We start from the raw sequence: 21,236 nt of genomic DNA on the forward strand, positions 1-21,236 counted from the left end.
AGAAAGTAAAGTGAGTGGAAGGCTAAATGAATTCTTGTCTTGGCTTTTTTAAAGCAGAGCACTTCCTTTATTGCTTTTTCAGCTGAATTTCCTTCTTCCTGGAATATATTTATGAGTGGAAGAAGGAATGATTGGCGAGGTGTTGCTCTGTGGTGGTTTTATTGCCTCATATCTGAACAGGTCGCTGTGGGTGTTCTCTTCTTGATTCTGTTTTATGATGCTTGTATCTTTCGGGTTTTTTTTCCCCCCCAAATAGTGATTTCCGATGGCTTGTCTGTGAGTGGTTCCAAAGCTCGCTCCTCGACGTCTCTCCGGCTGTCTGAGGGCGACTCCTTCAAGCTGCGCTGCTCAGCGATTACCGCCTCACCGGAGCACACTCACCTGCACGTGACCTGGCAGGTCAAGAGTGGATCCTCTTGGCAGGACATCCTATCTTTGACTCACGAGGGCAAATTCCAGGCGGGCCCTGGCTACGAGGAGCGCTACCGTAGCGGGGACATCCGCCTGGACACGGGAGCCAACGACACGTACCGGTTATCCGTGTCCCAGGCTTCCTCCGCGGACGGCGGTGCCTACAGGTGCCTCGTGAGCGAGTGGGTGAGAGGGGCCGATGGCTCGTGGCAGAAGATCCAGGAGAAGAGCGTGGAGATCGCCACTGTGTCAATCCAGCGCACCGGTGAGTGCTCCTGGTGGGCTGGGGTCACGGCGCTGGGCTGTGTCCAGACTCTGATGCTTTGAATGAAGGGAGGGTGCATTCCAGCAGAACCTAGGGTGCTGTTTGGATAGCTGGCCTGTTTACATCCTTGACGTAATTTTTCTAGCTTTATTTTTGGGAAAAGGGGGTTGATGGCATGGGAGGATTGCCTGGAACCTCTTAGATGCCTAGATCCAGATTTTATCTCATCCTTCGTTTACTTCAGAGTGCGCATAGTTTTTATATTTCTTAAATAAACATTGTATTTAACAGCTGATCACCCCAAACCTTCCCTCTGCTCTTTTATTAACATAAGCACTAACATAGCACTAAACAGCTGCACTTCCCCAGTGAAAGTGGCTTGTGATTCAGTGATAGATGTGAAGCTTTTCTGTATGTTATTTATTAAAATAGCATGGAAAGATCAAGAGAAAGGAGGGAGGCAGTGATAATTTAACAGGGCAAATTATGCAGTGATTTTTATCACCGGTCTGATTGCTCTGCTGTGTTGGCAGGGGTCTAGGACAGTAATGGTTCTGTTAAGCACATCATTGCATGCTTGGCTAAGGAGACAAAAATACATGCAGTGCTATGCTGAGGATATCCAGATATCCCTGCCCATACAGATTTCAGGACTAGATGCACTAAGCACTTGATTGCATTAGCATTATCACTGCTGGTTGGAGGAGGGAAAGCGGGGGTGATGCATCTTATCACTCAATAGGTGGAAAAACAGGCAGTGATGGTCCCTCAGAAATATGAGATTATCACGGTATTTTAGAACTGTTCAGACAGGAAGGGTATCTTTTCATTTTTGTAATCCTTTAATCACTATAGGGAGAACCCAAAAGTCTGGGGTGTTTTGATTGGCTTGTTTGGATGTAGTTTTAGTGTCTTGGTGGTACTTAGCCTGTGAAAAGTGACAGGATCAATCTGCCCCCTCCTTTCAGGGTGTCTGTTGCACAGCGAAGCTTACAGGTGCTCTCTGCTGACACAGGACTTGCCTAATTAAGAGCTGCAATTCTCTATTTTGTCACACTTTTGCAGTGGCTGAAAACAGCATGAAGCTGGTCAGGACCAGTAGTGGTACAGTTTTTTGATGTGGTTTGGGTGTGTGGTTTGTCTTTGTGGGGGTTTTTGTTTGTTTTGTGGTTTGTTTTACTTCGGGTTTTCTTGCCTTCATTTTAAGCTCAGTCATTAGCAGCACTGGCACTTTGTCAGGGGTATGAAGGCTTTTTTAAAGTTGTGCTAAAGGGGATAGGTTATTCTCCAGCAAAGTGCTGTATACACATCCTGCAGAAGGACTTGAAGAGCATCTTGTGCTGACATCTGAAATCTCTGCACTTGGATGCTAAAATGAACTTGAGATGTAAATGGTTATATGCCTATGGGTAAACTCTCTCCAAGTCCCTATATGTGCATATACTGCCAGATTTTGAATGCCTATCACTTCCATGAAGATAAAAATGTTCCCTGGAGAAATGTTGCTCTTAACCTTGCAGATGAATCTTATTTTGTATTCTGGTATTAGTCTGTTAAATTAGCTAGGCTTTCCTAGTGATTCCAATCCAGTAAGACAGTGAGGCAAGTCCCAGTGAGAGATTCATCTGGATTTGGTTTCAGCACTCAGGTGGGGCCTGCTACCCTCTGTTCAGTCTGACTGCTCTCTGTTATCAGGTGAGATGAGCATTGCTTGGTTTTATTGGCAATAGTTCTGACTACTCAGTTTGGCTCTAGCCTTTTTGTGTTGCCTCTCATTCCAGATGATAGTCCAAGGAAGTTTATGCAGATGGGGAACTATTATGTAGTAGAACATGGTTTTACATAGAAGTTACTGATCTCAGCAGAGACACAGCTGCTGGTTTAAAGCAGGTATCTCTGTTCTTGCTCGTGCTGAGAAGAGCCATGGCTGTAGCAGCCCTGTCTGCTGGCCTCAGTGGAGACTTTAGGAGCAGCTGCATTACACACTGTGGGAATAGTGCTGCACTGAGATCCAGATCTAATCTTTGGGCAGTGTAGAACGAGGGAATGAGCAGGTCACTTGGTGAATGATCTGCACTGAGGTTTACAAATGTACACACACAGTGTGCCCCTGGTTCACTGCTCACCAGTAACTAAGGCCAGCTTTTCTTCTGGTCTAGATGCTGTGATTCCATGGTTTTCTTTTAACATTCTGTGTCTGGTCCTGTTTGAATGCTGGCTATGACCATATGTGATACGTATATTGAAAATATTCACTGGCCAGTGGTTGTTAAGTGTGTTTTGAGTGGCTGTTGGTGTTGCTTAAAAATCCCAGTGTGTGTTGTTCTGAGTAGTTAGTGGAAAAATCAGCAGTATAGGGAGTTACTGCTGCCTTCAGTGTGCTTCCATTTCATGTTTTTGCAGCACACCTGAGGTCAGTCAGGATTCCAACATGTGGCCATGGCTACTTCTCATCTAAATCTGTTTGAGGAGCTCAAAAATGTCAGCAGAAACCATGCCGAGTTCCAATGTAGTTCCTAGTGATTTCTGTAGATGCTTTGTCTTCTGAGGTGTAGTCCCAAAACACTTTGACCCTCCTGTGAGACTGAAAAATCCTGTACGCATTTTCCTGCTGTGCAGAGGTGAGGGTGCGGTCTGTGGTCGAGACAAAGCCTTCATGGACCAGTTGCTGTTGAGTTATAAAAATGCTGTTCTCCCTCCCTTTCTCCCCTCTGCCCTCATCACACATCCCTTGCTTGACTGATAATGTGTTTTGCCCTTGCAATAGATCACTCGGCTCAATATCCAACAGGCATTTGAAGGTAGGGCTACTGAGCCTCTTCAGAAGCTCCCACTGTAGAATGTGAAGTCCTGGATAACTTGGAGTGAACTCTTTTTATTAAAAGCAACAAATGAAAAAATACTTTTTTGTTTGAATTTTTGTGTCTCTCTTTCCAAGCTCTAGATGTGGTCATCTCAACCAGCAATGTGTCTGTGACCGAAAGAGACTCCCTGGATCTTACATGCAACATCACAACAGACAGAAGTGGTATTTTCCAGGCAGAGGTGATGTGGTATTTTTCTGCATCACCTGATGACACCTTGTCAGATGCTCAGCTCTTGCTGAGCATGGACCGTGATTCTGTTGTCAGTGATTCAACTCTGATCAGCCTCAGCCACGTGGACAGGAACTCCTATCGCCTCTTGGTGCGTGATGTGGACGTGGAGGACTCTGGCTACTACTTCTGTGAAGCTGCTATCTGGGTGCCACTGCACAATGGGAGCTGGCATAAGGTGGTGGAGAGGACGTCTGCACCAGTCAGTGTGGTGGTGACAGCATTAGGTGAGTGATTCTGCTGTCAGACTTCATGGGTAGTGTGTCCCTCAATCCTTGGCCCCATCAGAAAAGGGAGAGGACCTTGCAGAATCTCTTCAGAACAAGTGTTTCTCTTGTTTGCATCTATTATCTATATGTAGGGATCTCTCTTTCACTTATAATAGATATTTCTCCTTATGCAAATACCCTTAGAAGTTACCTGGGAGAAATACTAAAAATGGAACTCCCGTAAAACTTCTTAAAAAGCCTATTGTTTTGCAGATAGGTCTAGGTATGTCAGCCTACCCAATCTGTTCCCTAGTTTGTTCTTGGGGAGATAATAGCTTCAATTTAAAGGCAGTGAAATTCAGGATGTTGTTGCAGAATGATGTAGGTAAGGTATATGCACCTGCTGAAATTTACAAGGAGTTGGTGGTGTTGGAGGCATGAATGAAGCTAGATGTGGACTGGCAGAGTGCTTGGTGCCTGTTCCAGCTCTGACTGGATGCAAGCACCCACTCCCAAACCCTTTCAATGTACCCTTTCAGATCCTCTTGTCATGAGAAACTGGTGGTGCTGTCCAGTTACAAAGGCAGAGGTCCTCCAACATAAAAGTGCTGAATGAGGCCAGCATATAGAGAGCCTGGTTTTCAGCAATAAATAGCTGTGCCATAAGGTTAAATCCCATCAACAATGACTTTAAATGTTGCATTTTAGCATTGTGCAGAGCAGTTGAGCCGTGGCAGTCTCCAAGTACACTTGTAATGTGTACTAGGAGTTCACAAGTGATTAATGTCTTCATTTCCTGTCCTCATTCAGCCATTCACATTTCACATTTAACTTGTGAGTAGTGTTCCCTCCTTCCCCCACTTGTGTGCGTGTGCAGTCATGCACGTGTGTTCATGTGTGTACAGATGCTCTTGGCATGCTCATGTGCTTTCTTGTAGTGCCTGTACCTGTAGGACTATTCCTTACTCTTTCTATTCCAATTTGGCATTATATGGGAGCAGGAGAGAATAAAATCTGCTTTCCAGCAGATGCAGATGCTTGGTTGCTAGGGAGAGGGAAAGTAGAATAAATTTTCGGCGTTTGAGGTTTTCAACTGCATCCAGAATTCACCAACTCCTCCTCCTTAATGGAAGTTAAGAGCTCCTGGAGTATTAAGTCGTTGAATTGTCTGTGAGGCTGTTCTTTGACAGCTGACAGAGTGGAGGAATGAGGTTTATCCAGCCAGCCTTTTATTCTTTCTAAATCCTCTGTTTGAGTGTCTGTCAGGGTGAAGCGCCTATCTGGAGTGCTGCTATCAAAGAGAAAACTCTCTTCTTAGGGTCCTTCCCCTGCCTACAAATAAAACAAACCTGAAGCAATTTTCTAAGAATTCGAGATTCTTGCGGCTTTTTCCTTCTTGTGTCCCTGTCTACAGAGGTGTATCTGCTTTCACAGCCTTTGTTGCTGTGAAAATATTAGTTGGTCTTAAATTCCTTCTTTTTGGGGGGAAGGGGAGGCAAAGGGGGAATGGTAATAGAATTGTAGAATGTGAGCAATACATCATGAGGCCCTGGAGTAAACTAGTCTTTTGTGAATGAGAAAGGAAGAGCAGTGTAGCTGTGAGATCCATGGGGGCTTACACCAGAAGTGGATTTTGGCCATCATTAATAATCTGTGCTTTGGTTGTAGCAGAATTCTGTGCATTTTCTTTTTATTTTGCCTTACTTACCCTGAAAATGTGAGGAAATCTCCACATGCTCATTGGTAGTAGGTACTACAGACTTTGTAAGCAGTGCTTTTATGATTTTGTGTTACTTAATGCCACAGAAGCTCACGATTGGTATTACCAGATTCTCTGGGGTCTGGTGTGTATTGATGCCCTTGTTCTTGCCAGATGCAAGGACACTGCGTGCCTAACACTTACTGGTGAGAGATCTTTTCTGCAGGCTGACACAGCAGCAGCCCAGCTTGTTTGCTACAATTGTTTTTATCCTTTGCATCTCAAGTCCAAAAGTGCATATGCACACAGAGTTTCCACAGCAGTTCTATTAAGATGCTTTATTATCTTGGCTCGTTGGTGAGCTAAGCCTAAGTTTTAGCCTTGGATTGCCTTCTCTGTCCCAATTATAGCTGCGGTTAATTGTTTCTAGGAGGGCAAAATGCCAAGTAAAACATAAAGCAGGAAATAAATACAGAGCACTGAATACAGTTAGGCTGTAAAAGCCGCGTGATGAGTATTGGCCGAACAGTTGGGAAGCTGGTCATTTTTCTGAATTATAGTTGACAGGAAAGAAAAAAATATTCTAATACTAGTAAATAAATACGTATTTCCTTTGTGGTGTGAGGTTCTTGCTGTAATCTTCTTCCTTTACTATCTCTGTAGTCTGAGAGAAAATAGTCATGCGGCTCCCTTATCGCTTTTGGGCTTTGGGCAGCCAGCTATTTCAGATTTAAATCCAACAGCCCCATTCTTAACCCGTGAAATTCAGGCACTGATTTTCCAGCCTGAGATATTCCAGCCTCACAGCTCTACAGCACATACTTCTCTATTCAGACTGTGGAGCTTTTTCTGATCTACATATCTTCGACTCTTATCCTACTTAGTATTTATTGACCTAGGTAGTATTTAAATTGCTGACCAGTGAAATTTGCTGTGCCAAGCTCTTGGTGCTGCCTGTGGCCAGTGCCAGTGGTGTCTCATGTCCCCTGGTTTGGGTCTCTGTGTGGGTGAAGTGTTTGCTTTTTAATGGGCTGGTTTTCAACGTTCTTAAACTATTGTAGAGCCACAATGGGATGGTTGAGTGTGGAAAAGAAGGCATTTCAGGATGGGAGATAGCTCTTATCCTGGAGAGATACTAAGGAAATGGGATGTCTCTGGTCAGTCCAAAGCTGGAGGATAACCAGTGTCCTGCTGCAGGCTGCCCCAGGCATTTGGCAGGTGCAAAAACTGGGTTGAAACTGAACCCACAGGTGGGTTCTTGGGGTCAGGCCTAAAGGAGGGGATTATTTTGCTCAACAAATCCTGATTTTTCTGAAAAGGTCTGACTAGACCTTTGAAATGGAAAGTCGTGTTTGGGAATGCAGGCCGAGGAGTACCTGTGTCAGACTGGTGCAAGTCTGAGAAGCAGAGTCCAAGTTCCAAGGTCTTGTAAGAAAAATGCGTATTGTAGCACTTGGCTTTTGGTTGGTAGAGGCTGAAACTGGATGTTAGAAGTTAGTGTATCTTTTAATAAATTCTAGCATTTTCTCCCTTCTTGGAGCTTCTAACCTGTTTCTCCCGTGTTTCCTCTCCTGCAGAGCCAGACTATGATGTGTTCCTGAACGCCTCTAAAACACCCAAGTTTTCAGATGACCCCACAGAGCTCAGCTGCAGGATCACAAATGTACAGGACACCGAAGCAAACATCCGCTTCACCGTCTCCTGGTACTACAGGCAGCACCTGCCTGGTGACGATGTGGTGACAGAGGAGCTCCTGGCCTCGATGGATGCAGACTGGACTCTGATACCTGGGGACAGGGGCAGGGAACGGATTCAGAATGGGGAAATAATCTTCTCTAAAAAGTCTGCTGACACCTTCAGTCTGAGAATCCAGTGGACTTCAGAAAGTGACAGAGGGGATTATTTCTGTGTCATCTCGGCGTGGAGTAGGCACCGCAACAACAGCTGGGTGAAGAGCAAAGATGTGACTTCTGCATCTGTCAACATTTTCTGGGCTACACAAGGTAGGACCTTTGCACCTGGGTGGTTGAGAATAGGCTTGTCAGCCAGCAGGCCTGCTAATGGGCTTTGGAAGCGGGGTTCTGTGTTACGAAGATTGAGGAATAATAACAACTTGTGTAAAGGCCTCTTATTTGTGGAGGGGAATAACTGCTTAACAGCACTCGCCAGTTTTATGCAACAGTTTGAAGTGGAAGTGCAAAAGAAGAGACACCATAGAAGGAGAGATTCCATCAAGCTGCTGAGACTTCCAGGAGCTGGGCTGGAAGTGGCAGGGGTGGTATCCAGCAGTGTTGCTGTGGTCATTGCCTACTTTCATGGCTTGGAGTATTTTAGTCTCTTTAGGATGCATCTTGCTGCTAACAACAGGGTTGTATTGAGGTGAAAAGAGGAATGCCGCTTCATCGTCTCTGACTGACAGGTTGAGAGTTGTGGTTTTATTTTTCTCTTCTACAAGCCCATGTTTAAAAGGCAGTTCTGAGGAAGTTCATGGGCATAATACTACCAGAGTATCAAAAAATAAGTGGGTAGCAGAACAAAGTAATTCAGTGGTTTGCTTGGATCTTGACCTTTTTTAGGCAGTAGTGAACTAGCTGTAGTCAGTATTTAACTGATTTTGGGAGCAATTTTTAGAAGCTTGATAGTTAACTGAGATTGCTTAACTCTGGTTTAAAATGGGATCTGTGTTTCCTGGATATCCTATAGTGTGATACTGTTTTGGCTCAGAGTGAAGTCATGCAAGAGGGTATGTTGGAGAGCATCAGAAAGGTTAGGATAACCTAGGATGTAATGTCTTTGGCAAAAATCTGTGCTTAGCTAAGCTGCATTTATCTTGATAGATTTGTTTAACAGTCTAGCTTAGGCATCCACAGGCAGAGAACTGTATTTCAGAGACAAGCAATTTGAAATAATTTTGAAGTTGTTTAGGGATAATCCCTGAACAGCAAATGGGAAATCTTCTGCTGTGATTCTGCTTCAGTGGAGAGAGAAGTAGTGGGCTGCTTGCTCAGTACTCTCTGCATCCCCAGACCAAGCCTGTGGTCCAGGGAAAGGTCTTTTTTTTTTTTTTTTCTTTTTTCCTGAAGCTGGCTTCTCCAGCAGGACCGAGAACTCTCATTAATGCTGAGTGTTGGTCACAGCTAGTTCAGTGTTATGCCACAACATGGAGTGTGTGTATGTGCATGTGAGTGTAATGGATCGTCGCCTTCCGAGCAGCTACGGAGACCAGCTGGAGTTGAAAAGTCTCAGCCTGTGTTGACATTTCTGAGTGAAAACAAACCGTGACAGGTGTGAACATTCCCTTGTTTCTGGTTCTGTTCCAGAAACTCTGCTAATTTTGCAGCATAAATGTAAATGTTATAGTCCCCATGCTGAAAAGTACGTTGTTGGCAAAACTTGGGGTTGGAGGATTTATTACGTGAAAGCGAACTTTCCTACAAAAACCTCCTCCTCCTGAAAAAGAATGTTGTATGTCTATGACATGGGGAGGGTGAAATATAGGTTTGATTTCCCCTTCTCTTCCACCCCTCAACTCCCCCTTCAGCAGTGCAGCCGCAGATGCCTCTCTCTGTGTGCCCTGTCCCCTTGCCATATCCTATTCCTGTGAGCTCCAGACTCGGCTGGGAGCCCAGTGCTGTAGCCAGCAACTATGAAGGAGTTAATCTGCCGCTGCCTGTGCTCTCTGACTGTTGTTTTGACAAGTATCTCTGGTGATTTGAGTCCCTAACTGCTCCCAGTGCTTACAAAAGCCAGCAGCCAGGCTCCCACGTGTTTGCCTAAGGAGAGAAAGCTGCCTCTTCCTTGGATAGCTTGTGCCTATATAGAGACTTTTCTTCCATCTATTTCATTGCTTGCATCCTCTTTGCTGACTTTAGAGCAGTGCTTTGGGGGGAGGACTTTGGAGAAATCTCACTTTGAAAATGATTGTTCAGAGTTCTTGAGAAAGGAGAAATGGGTTTATATTGTGTCTGTGGGTCTCTCAGCAAAGAGAGGTGTTCAGAGCCTTTATTCAAAATGTAAACATCATGTGAGGATGCCAAAACCTCTTTTCTGTGCATTGTTATAATAAGTTGTGTGTCTGCCCATTTTAACTTGGGGTTTTATTGTCTCTGTTTTCTATTTTATTCTATGGGGACCAACAATACTCACACATCTTTCTGCTTACTCAGCTTTGCAAATGCAGCCAACTGCTATCATAGATCACCATTGTTTTTGACATAGTCTGCCTGCTATGTTTCTTCCCCCCTTCTACTTTCTCCCCTGCCAAGGTGACAAAGAAGGCATCTCTATCTCATCTCAGAAATTAAAAACATCAGTTGTATTGTGTTTTGTTTATTTAGAGTACAAGTTCCAGTCAGTGAAAAGGGATAAAGGAAGGGAGGAAACGTTTTTTGACTGGCTCTGTAACTCATTTGCAACCCAGAAAACAGTTTGATATTCTATAAGATAATTGTGTTTATTTATTTGAATATGAGTACTGCCTACATTTAGAACACAGATAATGTTTGCAGTAGAATGTGGAATCAATGCTTTTTTCCTAAACCAGTGTTGTCAAGTTTGGATCTGCATGGAGTACTTTGCAGAAGAGAACATTATCTTTTAATTGAAATTCCAAATCCCAAAGGTACTATTATTTGGGGTTTTGTTAATGCTTCTGTCCTTAATTTACAAAATAACTATATTTAACATAATGTTACTTGTCCTAAATGTTTGCCAAGGCCCTCCCATCACACTTAATTGGGAGCAAGGGTGTCTTAATCTTTCAGACAATCCTGCAAATAGAGAACAGATAATATTTCTGCCACCTACTTCCTTTATCATTGCTGATGTATCATAGACACAGTGTAGTACAGACACACAGTTCCTCCCAGGCAAAGAAATCCCCGTGGCACTAAGCTGCTGGGTGTATTTGCCAGTTTGGGTGTAGGAATAAGAGAGTTCCTGAAGTCAGGTGTGGGTTCACGTGTCAGGCTGTGGTGCAGGCTTTGGTGTGGCTGTGGTGCTTCCAGAGCTGCTGGGGCTGCAGTTGTACCTCGGGGTGTTGTACATCCACCTCCTACCACAGCAAAGCTGTCACTGCCTTGATGTCTCCTGCATTCCCTGTACTTGCAGCCTTGTTAGTGCACCGGGGGATGAAGGAGCCTTTATGAACTCTGAGATTCTTGTCAGCAGCCTCAAGTAGCGCCGTGAGGCTCCGAGGTTGCTGTCAGCCCTGGCCATTGTGCTGCTTTTCCAGCTGCAGTCAGAGGAGCGAGTGCAGGGAAGGTGTTCGCTGTTTTCTAAAGTCTCCATGGCCTTGTAGCTGTTGGGCTTCTCTAGAAATTTTCCTGGCTTAGATTAGGTGAAAACTGGTTTTGGTCACTAGCCAGGAAGCGCTCTTGAAGCTGAGCACGCACTTTGTGGTAGAGAGCAACAGGAGAATTACAGTGTGGCTTAACCACTTGGACTGGCCAGCGATGGAAGGCAGGCTCCAAAGTACAGTTCACTCAAATTTTATTTGGATCATTTGGCTAGGGTTTCTTCTGTTGCTAGCCCTCTGTCTTGGAGTAGTGCCCAAGCTTTGGGTATGGTGTACTTAGGAACTCTTCCCCTACCGCTTTCCAGCATAAACTGCAGATTGCAGCCCCCTGTATGTGAGCAGCCAGGGTGTGTTTTATTGTGCTTTTCGTTCATGGAGCTTTACAAGAAGGAGATGAGACTCCACATGGGACTGCAGGTATGCCTGCAGAGAGGCAAGCGTGTGGAGTAGCGGTCAGACAGACATTGCTTCCTTGGCAGTTCCCAGAAGATTAGAAATGAGACCTTAGGCTGCAGTTCTTGGAAGAAAACGCTCATTTGACCTCTCTGGCTCATCTTATGCTACAAGATCTGATGAGTAATTTCTGCTAACATAGGAAACATGAAGAAACTTTCCTTTCCTCCTTAATTTTCCGTGCAGATTACTGTTATTTCTAAGATAAATGCTAAATCTTCGGGCTGCCCTCTTTCTCATAACGTGCACTCTTCCACACACAGACAGCTACGTGCTTTTCCAGGTGGGGGTGAAGGAGTGCTAATTACATTTCATCTGCTGCTACTGAAGGAGAACAATATTGGCACAGAACCAGAATGTTAAGAATGGTGACCCAGGTTTTTCTAGTTGATAGGATATGGGGTCTTTTGTTGCTGTTGTTTTACTTTGCTACATATGCAGGTCTCTAATGCTATGGCACATACAGAAACATTCCTTTGATCTTTTTTTGACTTTGTTGCAACAAGAAACATTCAACACCTGTATGTGGTGGGTTGTGTGTCCCCTTCTCTTACTCTGTTCTGGATTTCTTATGGTCTAACAGAAGGGGGAGTGCCTCTGCCTTGTGTGTTCATCCAAGCTAAGGATCTTTGGGGTTTTTAAAGGTAGAATAATGCTTTGAAAGGACTTTCATAGGAACATATCTCCTTGTTCTCTGTTCAGCATCCTAATTTCTAACCCTTTTGAACTCTACCACTGTTCTCCAGCTGCATCTCTAGGCCTCAGTTGTTCTCTTCCACAAACTCTACCAATGGTATTTCTGCTGTTGTCGCATGCTACCACCACTCATTTCTCCTTTTTCTTTAGCAGAAATACTTGGTAAAAGCATTTGCTATTCCCCTCAAATAAAAAACCAAGAAAGGATATCTAGGAACAACTTGCTGGGGGCAAGGTACTGCCCTTTGTGCTGCTGCCGGACCTGTGGCTCAGGGAGTAGTGGAAGTTAAGGTGTTTGAAGCCCAGGTAGTAGGGAGACTTATGTCAGCTGTAGCTGAACTGCTCTGAACATGTGAGGGTATTTAGTTTTAAGCACATCTTCCGGAGACCAGATGTTAAATTCCCTTTTTCTGGTGTCTAAGACCCAGTGCTCTGACTGAAGATCAACAACGTAAAGAACATTTAAATAAGGAGGGATTTTTGCCCAGAGCCTCCTCATATGGCCTAGAAAGCAACAATATGTGCCAGAAGAGTATAACTAGCTGTTTGTGCTTCTGCTTTTGGGACAAAATATAATTGCCTACTATATTCCTAAAATATGTGAAAAGCTGATCTGTGCTGGGCTCCTAAATACTGCAGCCTTACGAAGAGGGAAATATCAGAGTCTCATAGACATAGAATGAGGAAAAAATGGATTTGGAATCTGGTATCTGATGGGTGTTTTCACAACGGAGAGGAGAATGACTCTATACGACTTCAATTGCGATTGTACCCTGAGTGCCTAAATGTGCAACTCTAGTATTGTCACTTGCTTAGTGGGTGGAAGTGTGAGGGGGGTTTGGTGTGGAGTATCAAATAATTCTGTGCTCAGCTAGACCACTAGAAGCATCTCAGCCTTCACTGCTCCTGCTGTTTCTTTATATAGCTTTGTACTGTGATCTGCTTTATACAGTACTGATTTAAAGTTGTCATACCGGGTTTCTCATCTTGTGGGCTGTGTTTACTCATTGTGAAAACTGCTGCTTGAAGGCAAAACACTGCAAAATGTAATCTTGACAAGTATCTTGTTGCTCTTGTGGGGAGGACATAAATATTACTGCATTTAAGTTCAGTTTTGGGAAATGTGTTTCAATCTCACTGTTGCTTATTTCCCTTTTCCTGAGAAGCTTCGTCTTGCATAAAGGGGTTCTGTGAAGTTTTTTAACAGGTCTACACTCTTTTTTTTTTTTTTAAATAAATGAGGGAAGGGAGACTATGGTGCAGCAAAGTAAGTCCAGACAGTTGGATTGGCTGTATTTTTGCAATACTGTTACTTTCATGTATTCTGCCCCAGCCCTCCCTTCCTTAGGAAGAACTTTGATCTACAGGGTGTCTTTTCATCACAATGCCAGGAAACTAGCAACTCCCTTTTCTTTTATCTGATTCTGATTTCAGTCACTCCTCATTTTCTCAGTTTCTCACTGTGAGCTGGTATTTTGTGCCTCTTGGAGCTGTGCTCTGAGATGTATAATTTTCCCAAACCTTGTAATGAAGGGGTTCTTGGGATCGAGGCGCCAGTAGAGAATGGAGAACAAATGGAAGGAAACTAAGCAGTAAGTGTTGCTGGAGCTCTTGATGTCAAATGGGCTGTTGGGAAATGTGAGGGCTTCTGGCAGGCTTGTATGCAAGTAAACGTACGAGAAGCAAGGGGAGGAAAGGCTGACATGGAGGCAGAGGTGTGCCTAAATCTTTCAGCACAGGTGTGTGTGTATATGGGGATGCCTGGAGTGGAGAATTCTGTTACCACCAACTTTTGTCATGTGTTTTCAGCTGACTGTGTCTGGATTGCTGTTAGGGTGGCTTTTTGAGGGAAATAAAAGGTGCTACCCTAAGTGCTGCCAATTCAGCGAGTGGCAGCTTTTGTCGTTAGTCATGAGTATTTCAGCAGTGCCCTTACTACCCCGTCACTGAGGGTGCTCTTCCAGATCCAGTATACAACTGGGACTCTGAATCTTGTCTGGTATCTCTACTCTTGAATAAAACAATCCTGGGGATCCTGTCTTGTTACAACCTGTGTATTCTATTATCTGTTCAGTATTTGGTGTTCATTTGAATTTGTGCATCTTGACCCAAACTGTTGTGTACCTGTGTGTGTGTGCACTGTTGAGTAGCATTCTAGGCTGTCCACATGTTTAGATAAACGTGCTGGGATTTGTTCCTCCAAAAAAGGAACTCTGCCTGTCTGTAATCTTCTAGGTTGAAAGGTGCTGCAGAAACACCTGTATCTATTTGTTAACCCTCTCTTGCTGCTTATTTCCTTCCCTCTTCAGATTACACGCTTACAGTGGAGGCGGTGAAATTGAAGCCATTCTTTGTAGCAGGCCACACCTTTGAGATGACATGCAAGGTGTCCTCCAAAAACATCAAGACGCCGCGCTATTCCGTCCTCATCACAGCTGAGAAGCCCTTCACGGATCAGTCGAATCCCAACGGAACCACGCGCATTATCTCCTTGAACCAGGACTCGGTAGTGCGGCTGGAGGACTGGACGGACCAGACCCGTGTGGATGGGGTGGTCCTGGAGAAGGTGCAGGAGAACGAGTTCCGCTACAGGATGTATCAGACCCAGATCTCTGATGCTGGGCTCTATCGCTGCGTGGTGACCGCCTGGTCTCCGGGTGGTGGTGGCATGTGGCGTGAAGCAGTGAATGGCTTATCCAACCCTATCCAGATAGACTTCCAGACATCAGGTTGGTACAGAACCTGGCAGCTGTGTGTCTGAGCCAGAAAGGGAGAGAACTCTGTGATGCTTTCCCATTGATTTCCCTGTGTCTCAGAAATACCTACTCTTTGGAACAAATGGTATGATGGCTGAGAGCTATGCTTGTCTCCTTTGGTGGTACTTGTGTCCTTTGTGCTATTGATTGTTTACAGAAAGATGTTTAATGAATTGGCTGTAATCATAACCCCTGGGTTTTTCTCTACTAATGCAGCTTTTATGGTCCTGCAGGCTCATAGCTGGTTCTCAGTATGGAGCAACTGCTGCTGCATTTGCCAGCTGTATCACTAGATTGTTAGTAGTGGCTGCTCTGGAAGAACATTAATATAAACTGGATTTCTGTTCCAAAACAGGCTCTATTAGCATAGCATTAAATTCCCTGAGCACACCTCGCTGTTGATGTAATTGCAGAAAATGGTCAGGTCAGGGTAACATTTCAGCCATCTCAGTAAGCGTATCCTGCCACTGCGAGACCTTAGGGGTCCCTCGCGGCTGAACTACAAAGCTCCACAAATTGGGATGAATTTCGGTACCCAGAAGGACATCCTGTTCCTCAATTGCTTGCTGAAACCCTTACCTTCAGCTGTAACAAGCCTGCCTGTTGAGATTTTTCTACAGAAACGTGCCTGTCCTGATACAGTGTTGGGGGGAGGGAGAGACGGACAGCATTGATTTGGATCATCAGAGAAGCATGTTAACCCTGATTTCCTGTCATGTTATATTGTTGGGAAGTGCAAGGGATGCTTTTGTAACACTGGTGCACGTATTAGTGAAGGGCTCATCTCATGATTTGATAAACCAAGCTGGTGGGATTTTGAGCAGGTTTATAGCCCAAATGTAGCCTGAAGGTGCATCCTGTGTTGCAGCTCTCTAGTTAGCTGCTTTATCACAAACCTCTTGCGCTTGCCTGTTCCTGTTCACAAGCACAGCTTGGAAGGAGGTCTTGCCTCACATCTCTTGTTCTTCATGCTCATATTCTGCTTGTAATAGTGGGCTGTAGCATATTTAGAAGATGTGTCTGTGTCTAGGCAAGAGCAGCCTGACTTCTGGTTGCATCTACAACTAAGGTAATTGTTCTAGATGATGTGGTTCCTAAAAACTGAACTTGCTTATACGAGGCATGCTGGGAAAAGGACAAGGGCTGAGCATAGGAAGACAGCCTGGCAATGAGGACATCACATTGTAGGAAGCTTTGAGATGTAGCATCGTGGTACAAACCCTAATGAAGATGTAGCTTTGATCTAAACTGGCCAGACAGAGGACATTGACTTCTGCTTCTTTCTGTTTTAGGTAATTTCTCAAGATGGTTTAGTGGGCTACAGTTTTAGCCTTATTGCTCTTCATATCTGGGTCAGACACAGTGGGAGAGTAGCATTTGCAAAGGGGATGATAAAAGAAACCAGCAAGAATGAAATCTGCCTTAAACCCCACCCTTCCCCTCCAGGCTCTGATGTGGATGCTTTCCTGCACAAAAGTGGTGGTTGGTGCCTCTCCCAACATGGCTTGTCTTGTGTCACTTTGAACTCCCATCCAAAAAGTTTGGCAGGATGCTATTGATACCCAGGGTTCAGAGGGAGATCTGCAAGCAATGCGAGGGAGGGAAGTGTACGTGTTGTAGTCTTGACTTCTTTTTGCTGTCAGCCTCTCCTCCCAGCCCCTTCACCCAGATAGAGTTTCTGGAGCGTGGAGTGAAGAAAGGGAGGCAGCATGTAGAAGTGCCCTGGGAATGTGTGAATTCCAGTAGCAGGGCTGGAGCAGGGGGAGGGATGGTCCTGAAGCCCTGTCAGCCTTTCATTCTCTATAAAAGAATGAAGAAAGAAATGAGATCCCAGGCACAATTTGCTGGAGCACTATTTCCCAAAATAATCTTGGCATGTAGCAAAATCTGTCTTGAAATACCTGCAATTTTCTTTAATTGATGGATGAACTTCATGTCCTTCAGTTGTTACTCAGGTATCCCTGCTGGATATTCACCTCTGGGCATGATGAGAACATGTGATGACCACAGTTAGAATGGGCTCACTGAGGAATTATTATTTGGGAAATCATCTGGAATTAAGTACACAAGACAGAAGATGTTTTGTGGGTGTGTTACTTTGGTTTTGTTTGCTGAAGCCTGTCTTTGATGCAAACCGAGTCAGGGAGCCAGAGGTAAATGGCAAAGTTGTGGAGCAGCTATGAAAGCATGGCTCAGATATCACACCCTTCTCTTGCATCCTGTGGCACAAGCAGCTGTCAAACTTTTTATTCAGTAAAAATAAGTTGGTGCCAAAATTTCCCTAATGGCTGTGGTGAAAAGCAGAACTGCTGAGGGAGCTAGTTATTTCTAGGGAGAATTTCCCCAAAATTGGAGGGAAGATACTAACAGGAAAGGTGCAGGAAAAAAAAGGGGGGCATGCAGCTTTCCAGGCAACTGGAAAAAAAAAAAAGCTGGCGAGCACCAGTGTGCTAAATCCTGAATTATAGGGAGGTTGGGGTATCTTATGAGTGTTTGTCCCTGATAGGAAAACTGTTAAGGAGTCAACTGCACTGATTTCTCAAAGTGTAACAGAAAGACAACTTATCTATAACTGCTGGAGGGAGTATAATACAGCAGTGTAATTTTGAAAAATAGGATGTATTGCAGTCTCCTCCGTACTTTGAAGTCTTGGGCTCGGACAGCATTTTCCGCGTGCATCGTGGCTGGTGGAGTGGGGCAGGGATCAATATGGAAGCAGCATTTTCAGCAAAAGGAAGCCCTTAAAGGGTTTAACGTGAAGCTTTTAGTCCTAGGAGGAATTTCTTTCTCGGTTGTTTTTATTGATTCCCCTTTGATGGGGGATGGTGAGGCTTGCTGGGATTGGAAATCCTTCTCTCCAGTTTGACTCTCTCCCAGATCTCTCCGAGCTGAGTGATGTTTCAAAGAGGGGTTTTTAGCGTGCATACACATTGTGCAATGTGATCTCTCTGAATGGCAGGGGCCTGTGAGCTTTTCATATATGAGCTGGGGACTGCACACATGAAACTGCAGTGTTTCCTGCCACAATAGGCTTGAAATGTGGCAGTGCTCTGAAATGTTTTTCCGTGAACATCTGTGGAAAATGTCTTGCTCAGATTCTTTCCATTCAAGGCACAACTTGCTGGCTGCAAGCAGAGATCTCCTCTCTTCTTTCTCCACTTGCTGTTGCAGAGGGACGTATTTATTCCATTTGGTTAATGATCTGAAATGTTAATGTAAAGGCATTTGTTTGAAACACCCTGAACTAAAAAAAACGAAACGTGGATTTTGTTGACCAGACCGTATGAACTGGAAGTGAGGGTGGGGGAGTATGGTGAGGAGGAGCCTACTAGGTCATTAGTTTTCAAATATTCAATCAATGGCAGATTGTTCTCTGCTGGATATATTTTAAGACCAGAGAGGATCTTGTGAATCCTCTGGTATGACCTCATGAATAACATGGATCGCTAGACCAGTTTCGTAAAAAGAATGCCTTTTGTATGTCCAGCTGCTCTAAGCAAAATAAGCTTATCTGGGGGGCAGGGGAAGCTGTCCCCTATGCAGAATTTAATATTCCTCAGTGCTTTTTTTGTTTGTTTGTTTTCCCATTGTAGGACAGAGAGGTTCTGCCATGTCTTTTATAAAGGTTGCCCAGTGATGTGAGGAACAAGAGCAGCTGCCAGTGCCTGTCTTGAAATGTTCTCTTAATTTCATCACACTGTTTCTACTCCAATGCATCCTCTCTCCTCCCGAGCTGTTGGTTGATGCATGTGTACACAGCCTTTCTTTCAGCCTAGAACACACCTGTCTTCTGTCCCTTGCTGTTCTTCTCAAGTCAGTGTAGGAAGATAGCTTCATAAACTCTGCTTTGGCATTTGTCCTTTAATTTTCAATCCCTTTTACCACTAACTGGGCAACCCAGGTTAGTGTTTAGAATGTCTTTGCCTGCTACACACTCACAGGGATTTCCACAGAAGTGACTTATTTTCCTTTCCCTTGAAGGAAGCAGGGAGAAGGAAGCTTTTAATCTCATGTTGAGAAGTGTGTTATGACAGAGATCCATTTGAAGCTTGGCTGTGCTCTGAGCTGTCTCTGCTCTGTGCCGTTCAGCAGAGGGTAGAAAGTTCTGGAGAGAAAAAAATAAAAGAGAACTTGTAAGGGAAATATCTCAATGAAATCTTCAACTCTGGATTACATCTCCATGTGAGCTCATTGCACAGCAATGTATTATCGTTCACTTTGGAAGAGGCTGAGATAAACCAAGAGCTGCTGAAATATGAGCTGAGTATTGATGTTGAACTTGCAATTAAAATGAAATGATGCCCTGCAATGACCCCGAGAGATACTCAATTTCAAGAAGGGCGAATAGAAAGATTCTTAAAGGAAAGAAAGCTTAATCACGGAAATGAATGAAAAGCGATGCAGCAGAAAGTCTTTGGCAAGAAAGGCTGGTATTTTCCAGCCACTGTTAATGGGCAGGAACGTGCTTTGTCATTGTGTGCCTTTGTGCATTAATTTGTAGCTGGAAGTAGAAACCACAGACTTAACTACTGAGGGCTTCTTCCAGTAACAGCTATTATGAGGCTTGGGGTAAAGCTTGTTAGGGAACAGCTTCACAAAGAAGCAGGGAAAGGGCAGGGGTCTGGAAAAGTCAAGGTGAAGAAACTTTTTATCTGGAGAAAGGCAGGTCATGGAATTCTCAGTTGAAGAGTGAATGATTTGGTGCCAGGGCAGAGGTGAGTAATATTTTGGACGATGCAGAACTCGTGGGTTGCATCAGTTGTTTTCCCCGTTGTGGTCTGTGGTGCTGTCTGATTGCATTCAGGGAAGCTGCACGCAGGAATTCCAGCCCCCCTGGTCAGTAATGGACTGGGCACAGGCTTCTTGCAGGGAACAGTCTGCCCTGGGTCTCTGTTGTCATCAGATTACTTGACCTTTCTCTTCTCTGCTTGTCTGGGAAACAAAAGTAGCTTGTGTCTGTGGGGAGACTATACCTTATTTCTGCAGAGAAGTACAGGGTAAAATGATAATCAGAGAAGACAAAACATCACGTAGGACTCTAGATAATTAGGACCGCTTTGTTACAGAACTGGATTTTAAGTGGCCCTTGGTTATTCTCCTTCCTTTTCCCATTTTTCTTGCAGATTTAAAGTGTTTGGATTACTGAGCAGGGAATGAAAGCAGGAAGAATGGGGTGGCATCAGGTAGAGATGGCTCAGAATTTTTCTCCAATTTGTAAATCCTTAAGTTGAGTAAATTAACTTGAACAACTTGAACTCCTCCTTTCCACCCTGCAGCCCCTTCCGTGTGAATCTGATTGATTGAGCACATAATAACAAAATTTGGTTCAGCTTACAAACACTTCTTCCTTTCATTTTTATAGGTAGAAGAATTAGCATAGCACTTTTTAGCTGAAAACTGTATTACTGTAGGATCTGGCTTCTGGAGTTACCTTCCTGGTGAATCAACAGTTTGAGCATTGAGATCTAACATAAAAGGGAACATTTAGAGAAAAGTACACTGAACAATTCCTGATTCTGAAACCTGGTTTGTCTTTAAGCACTTCTGGGTTTGTACTAGTAAACTTCTAACCTCAATTTCTTCACGTTCTGTTTAAAGTTGTGTAGTGTTTTTCAAGCGTTTGGGAGTCAAGAAATACTATCCTGACTGCAGCTGTTTTTTAATATAAAATTGTTATTTTTTTACTAAAGAAAACTTCTTTTAGGAGTTGTATCTAAGCTTACATAAGGCCTTACTTATAGTGAGGAACAGATATTTTGGTTCATTTTAAATCAAAGGTCTCAGCAAAATATGGCAATTTATGATGCTTACTTCTTAGAATTGGGAATGCTGGTTTGTTTTGTAAATCTGTGCTCTTTAGCTTCCAAATTATCAGAGGGAATGACACTTACCTTCAGATCTGAAGTTATTAAAATCCAGTCATTTCTCAGCTTTCAAGCTCATGATCAGCTTTTCAGCATTTAACTTTGCTTTGTTCTTGATGAGTTTTACAGGTCATGCTTGATCTGTCAGCCCTGCAATTGAAACTAAGCTCTGGTTTGTTTATTCTCCCGGGTGACCAGTAGGTGCCAATAACAGTATTTCAGACTGTTAAATGCAGGTGGCAAGGTGGCCAAAGCCACAGCATCTGTTATCTGCAGAGTTCTGTTTTTCTCGGTGTTAATGTAGCATGAACTCATATCTCAGTGAAGGAGAGAGTTCCTGTCACCTCCCCAACCCTTCCTGTGACACTGTACGTGCTTGAGCATGATGATGCTGAGACCCTGAGCCAGTGTCATCAGTGTCTGCTGGGAGTTGCCTGTTTCACCACATGCTTCTATCTGTAATCAAGGCATTGAGGTGTTTGGCCTTTTTTT

At 44.1% G+C, this 21,236-nt stretch overlaps 1 protein-coding gene across 1 annotated transcript in view; it reads left to right on the forward strand.

Moving 5' to 3' along the window:
- Nucleotides 1-21,236, forward strand: part of PTGFRN (prostaglandin F2 receptor inhibitor) — a 67,167-nt gene that overhangs the window by 30,421 nt on the left and 15,510 nt on the right. The window contains exons 3-6 of the mRNA XM_032096434.1: nucleotides 257-676; nucleotides 3,615-3,998; nucleotides 7,257-7,682; nucleotides 14,434-14,853. Of these exons, the coding sequence (XP_031952325.1) occupies nucleotides 257-676; nucleotides 3,615-3,998; nucleotides 7,257-7,682; nucleotides 14,434-14,853 (1,650 nt within the window). The remainder of the gene's footprint in view (nucleotides 1-256; nucleotides 677-3,614; nucleotides 3,999-7,256; nucleotides 7,683-14,433; nucleotides 14,854-21,236) is intronic.

The sequence above is a fragment of the Corvus moneduloides genome, chromosome 2 (genome assembly GCF_009650955.1).
Source record: "Corvus moneduloides isolate bCorMon1 chromosome 2, bCorMon1.pri, whole genome shotgun sequence".
Taxonomy (NCBI): domain Eukaryota; kingdom Metazoa; phylum Chordata; class Aves; order Passeriformes; family Corvidae; genus Corvus; species Corvus moneduloides.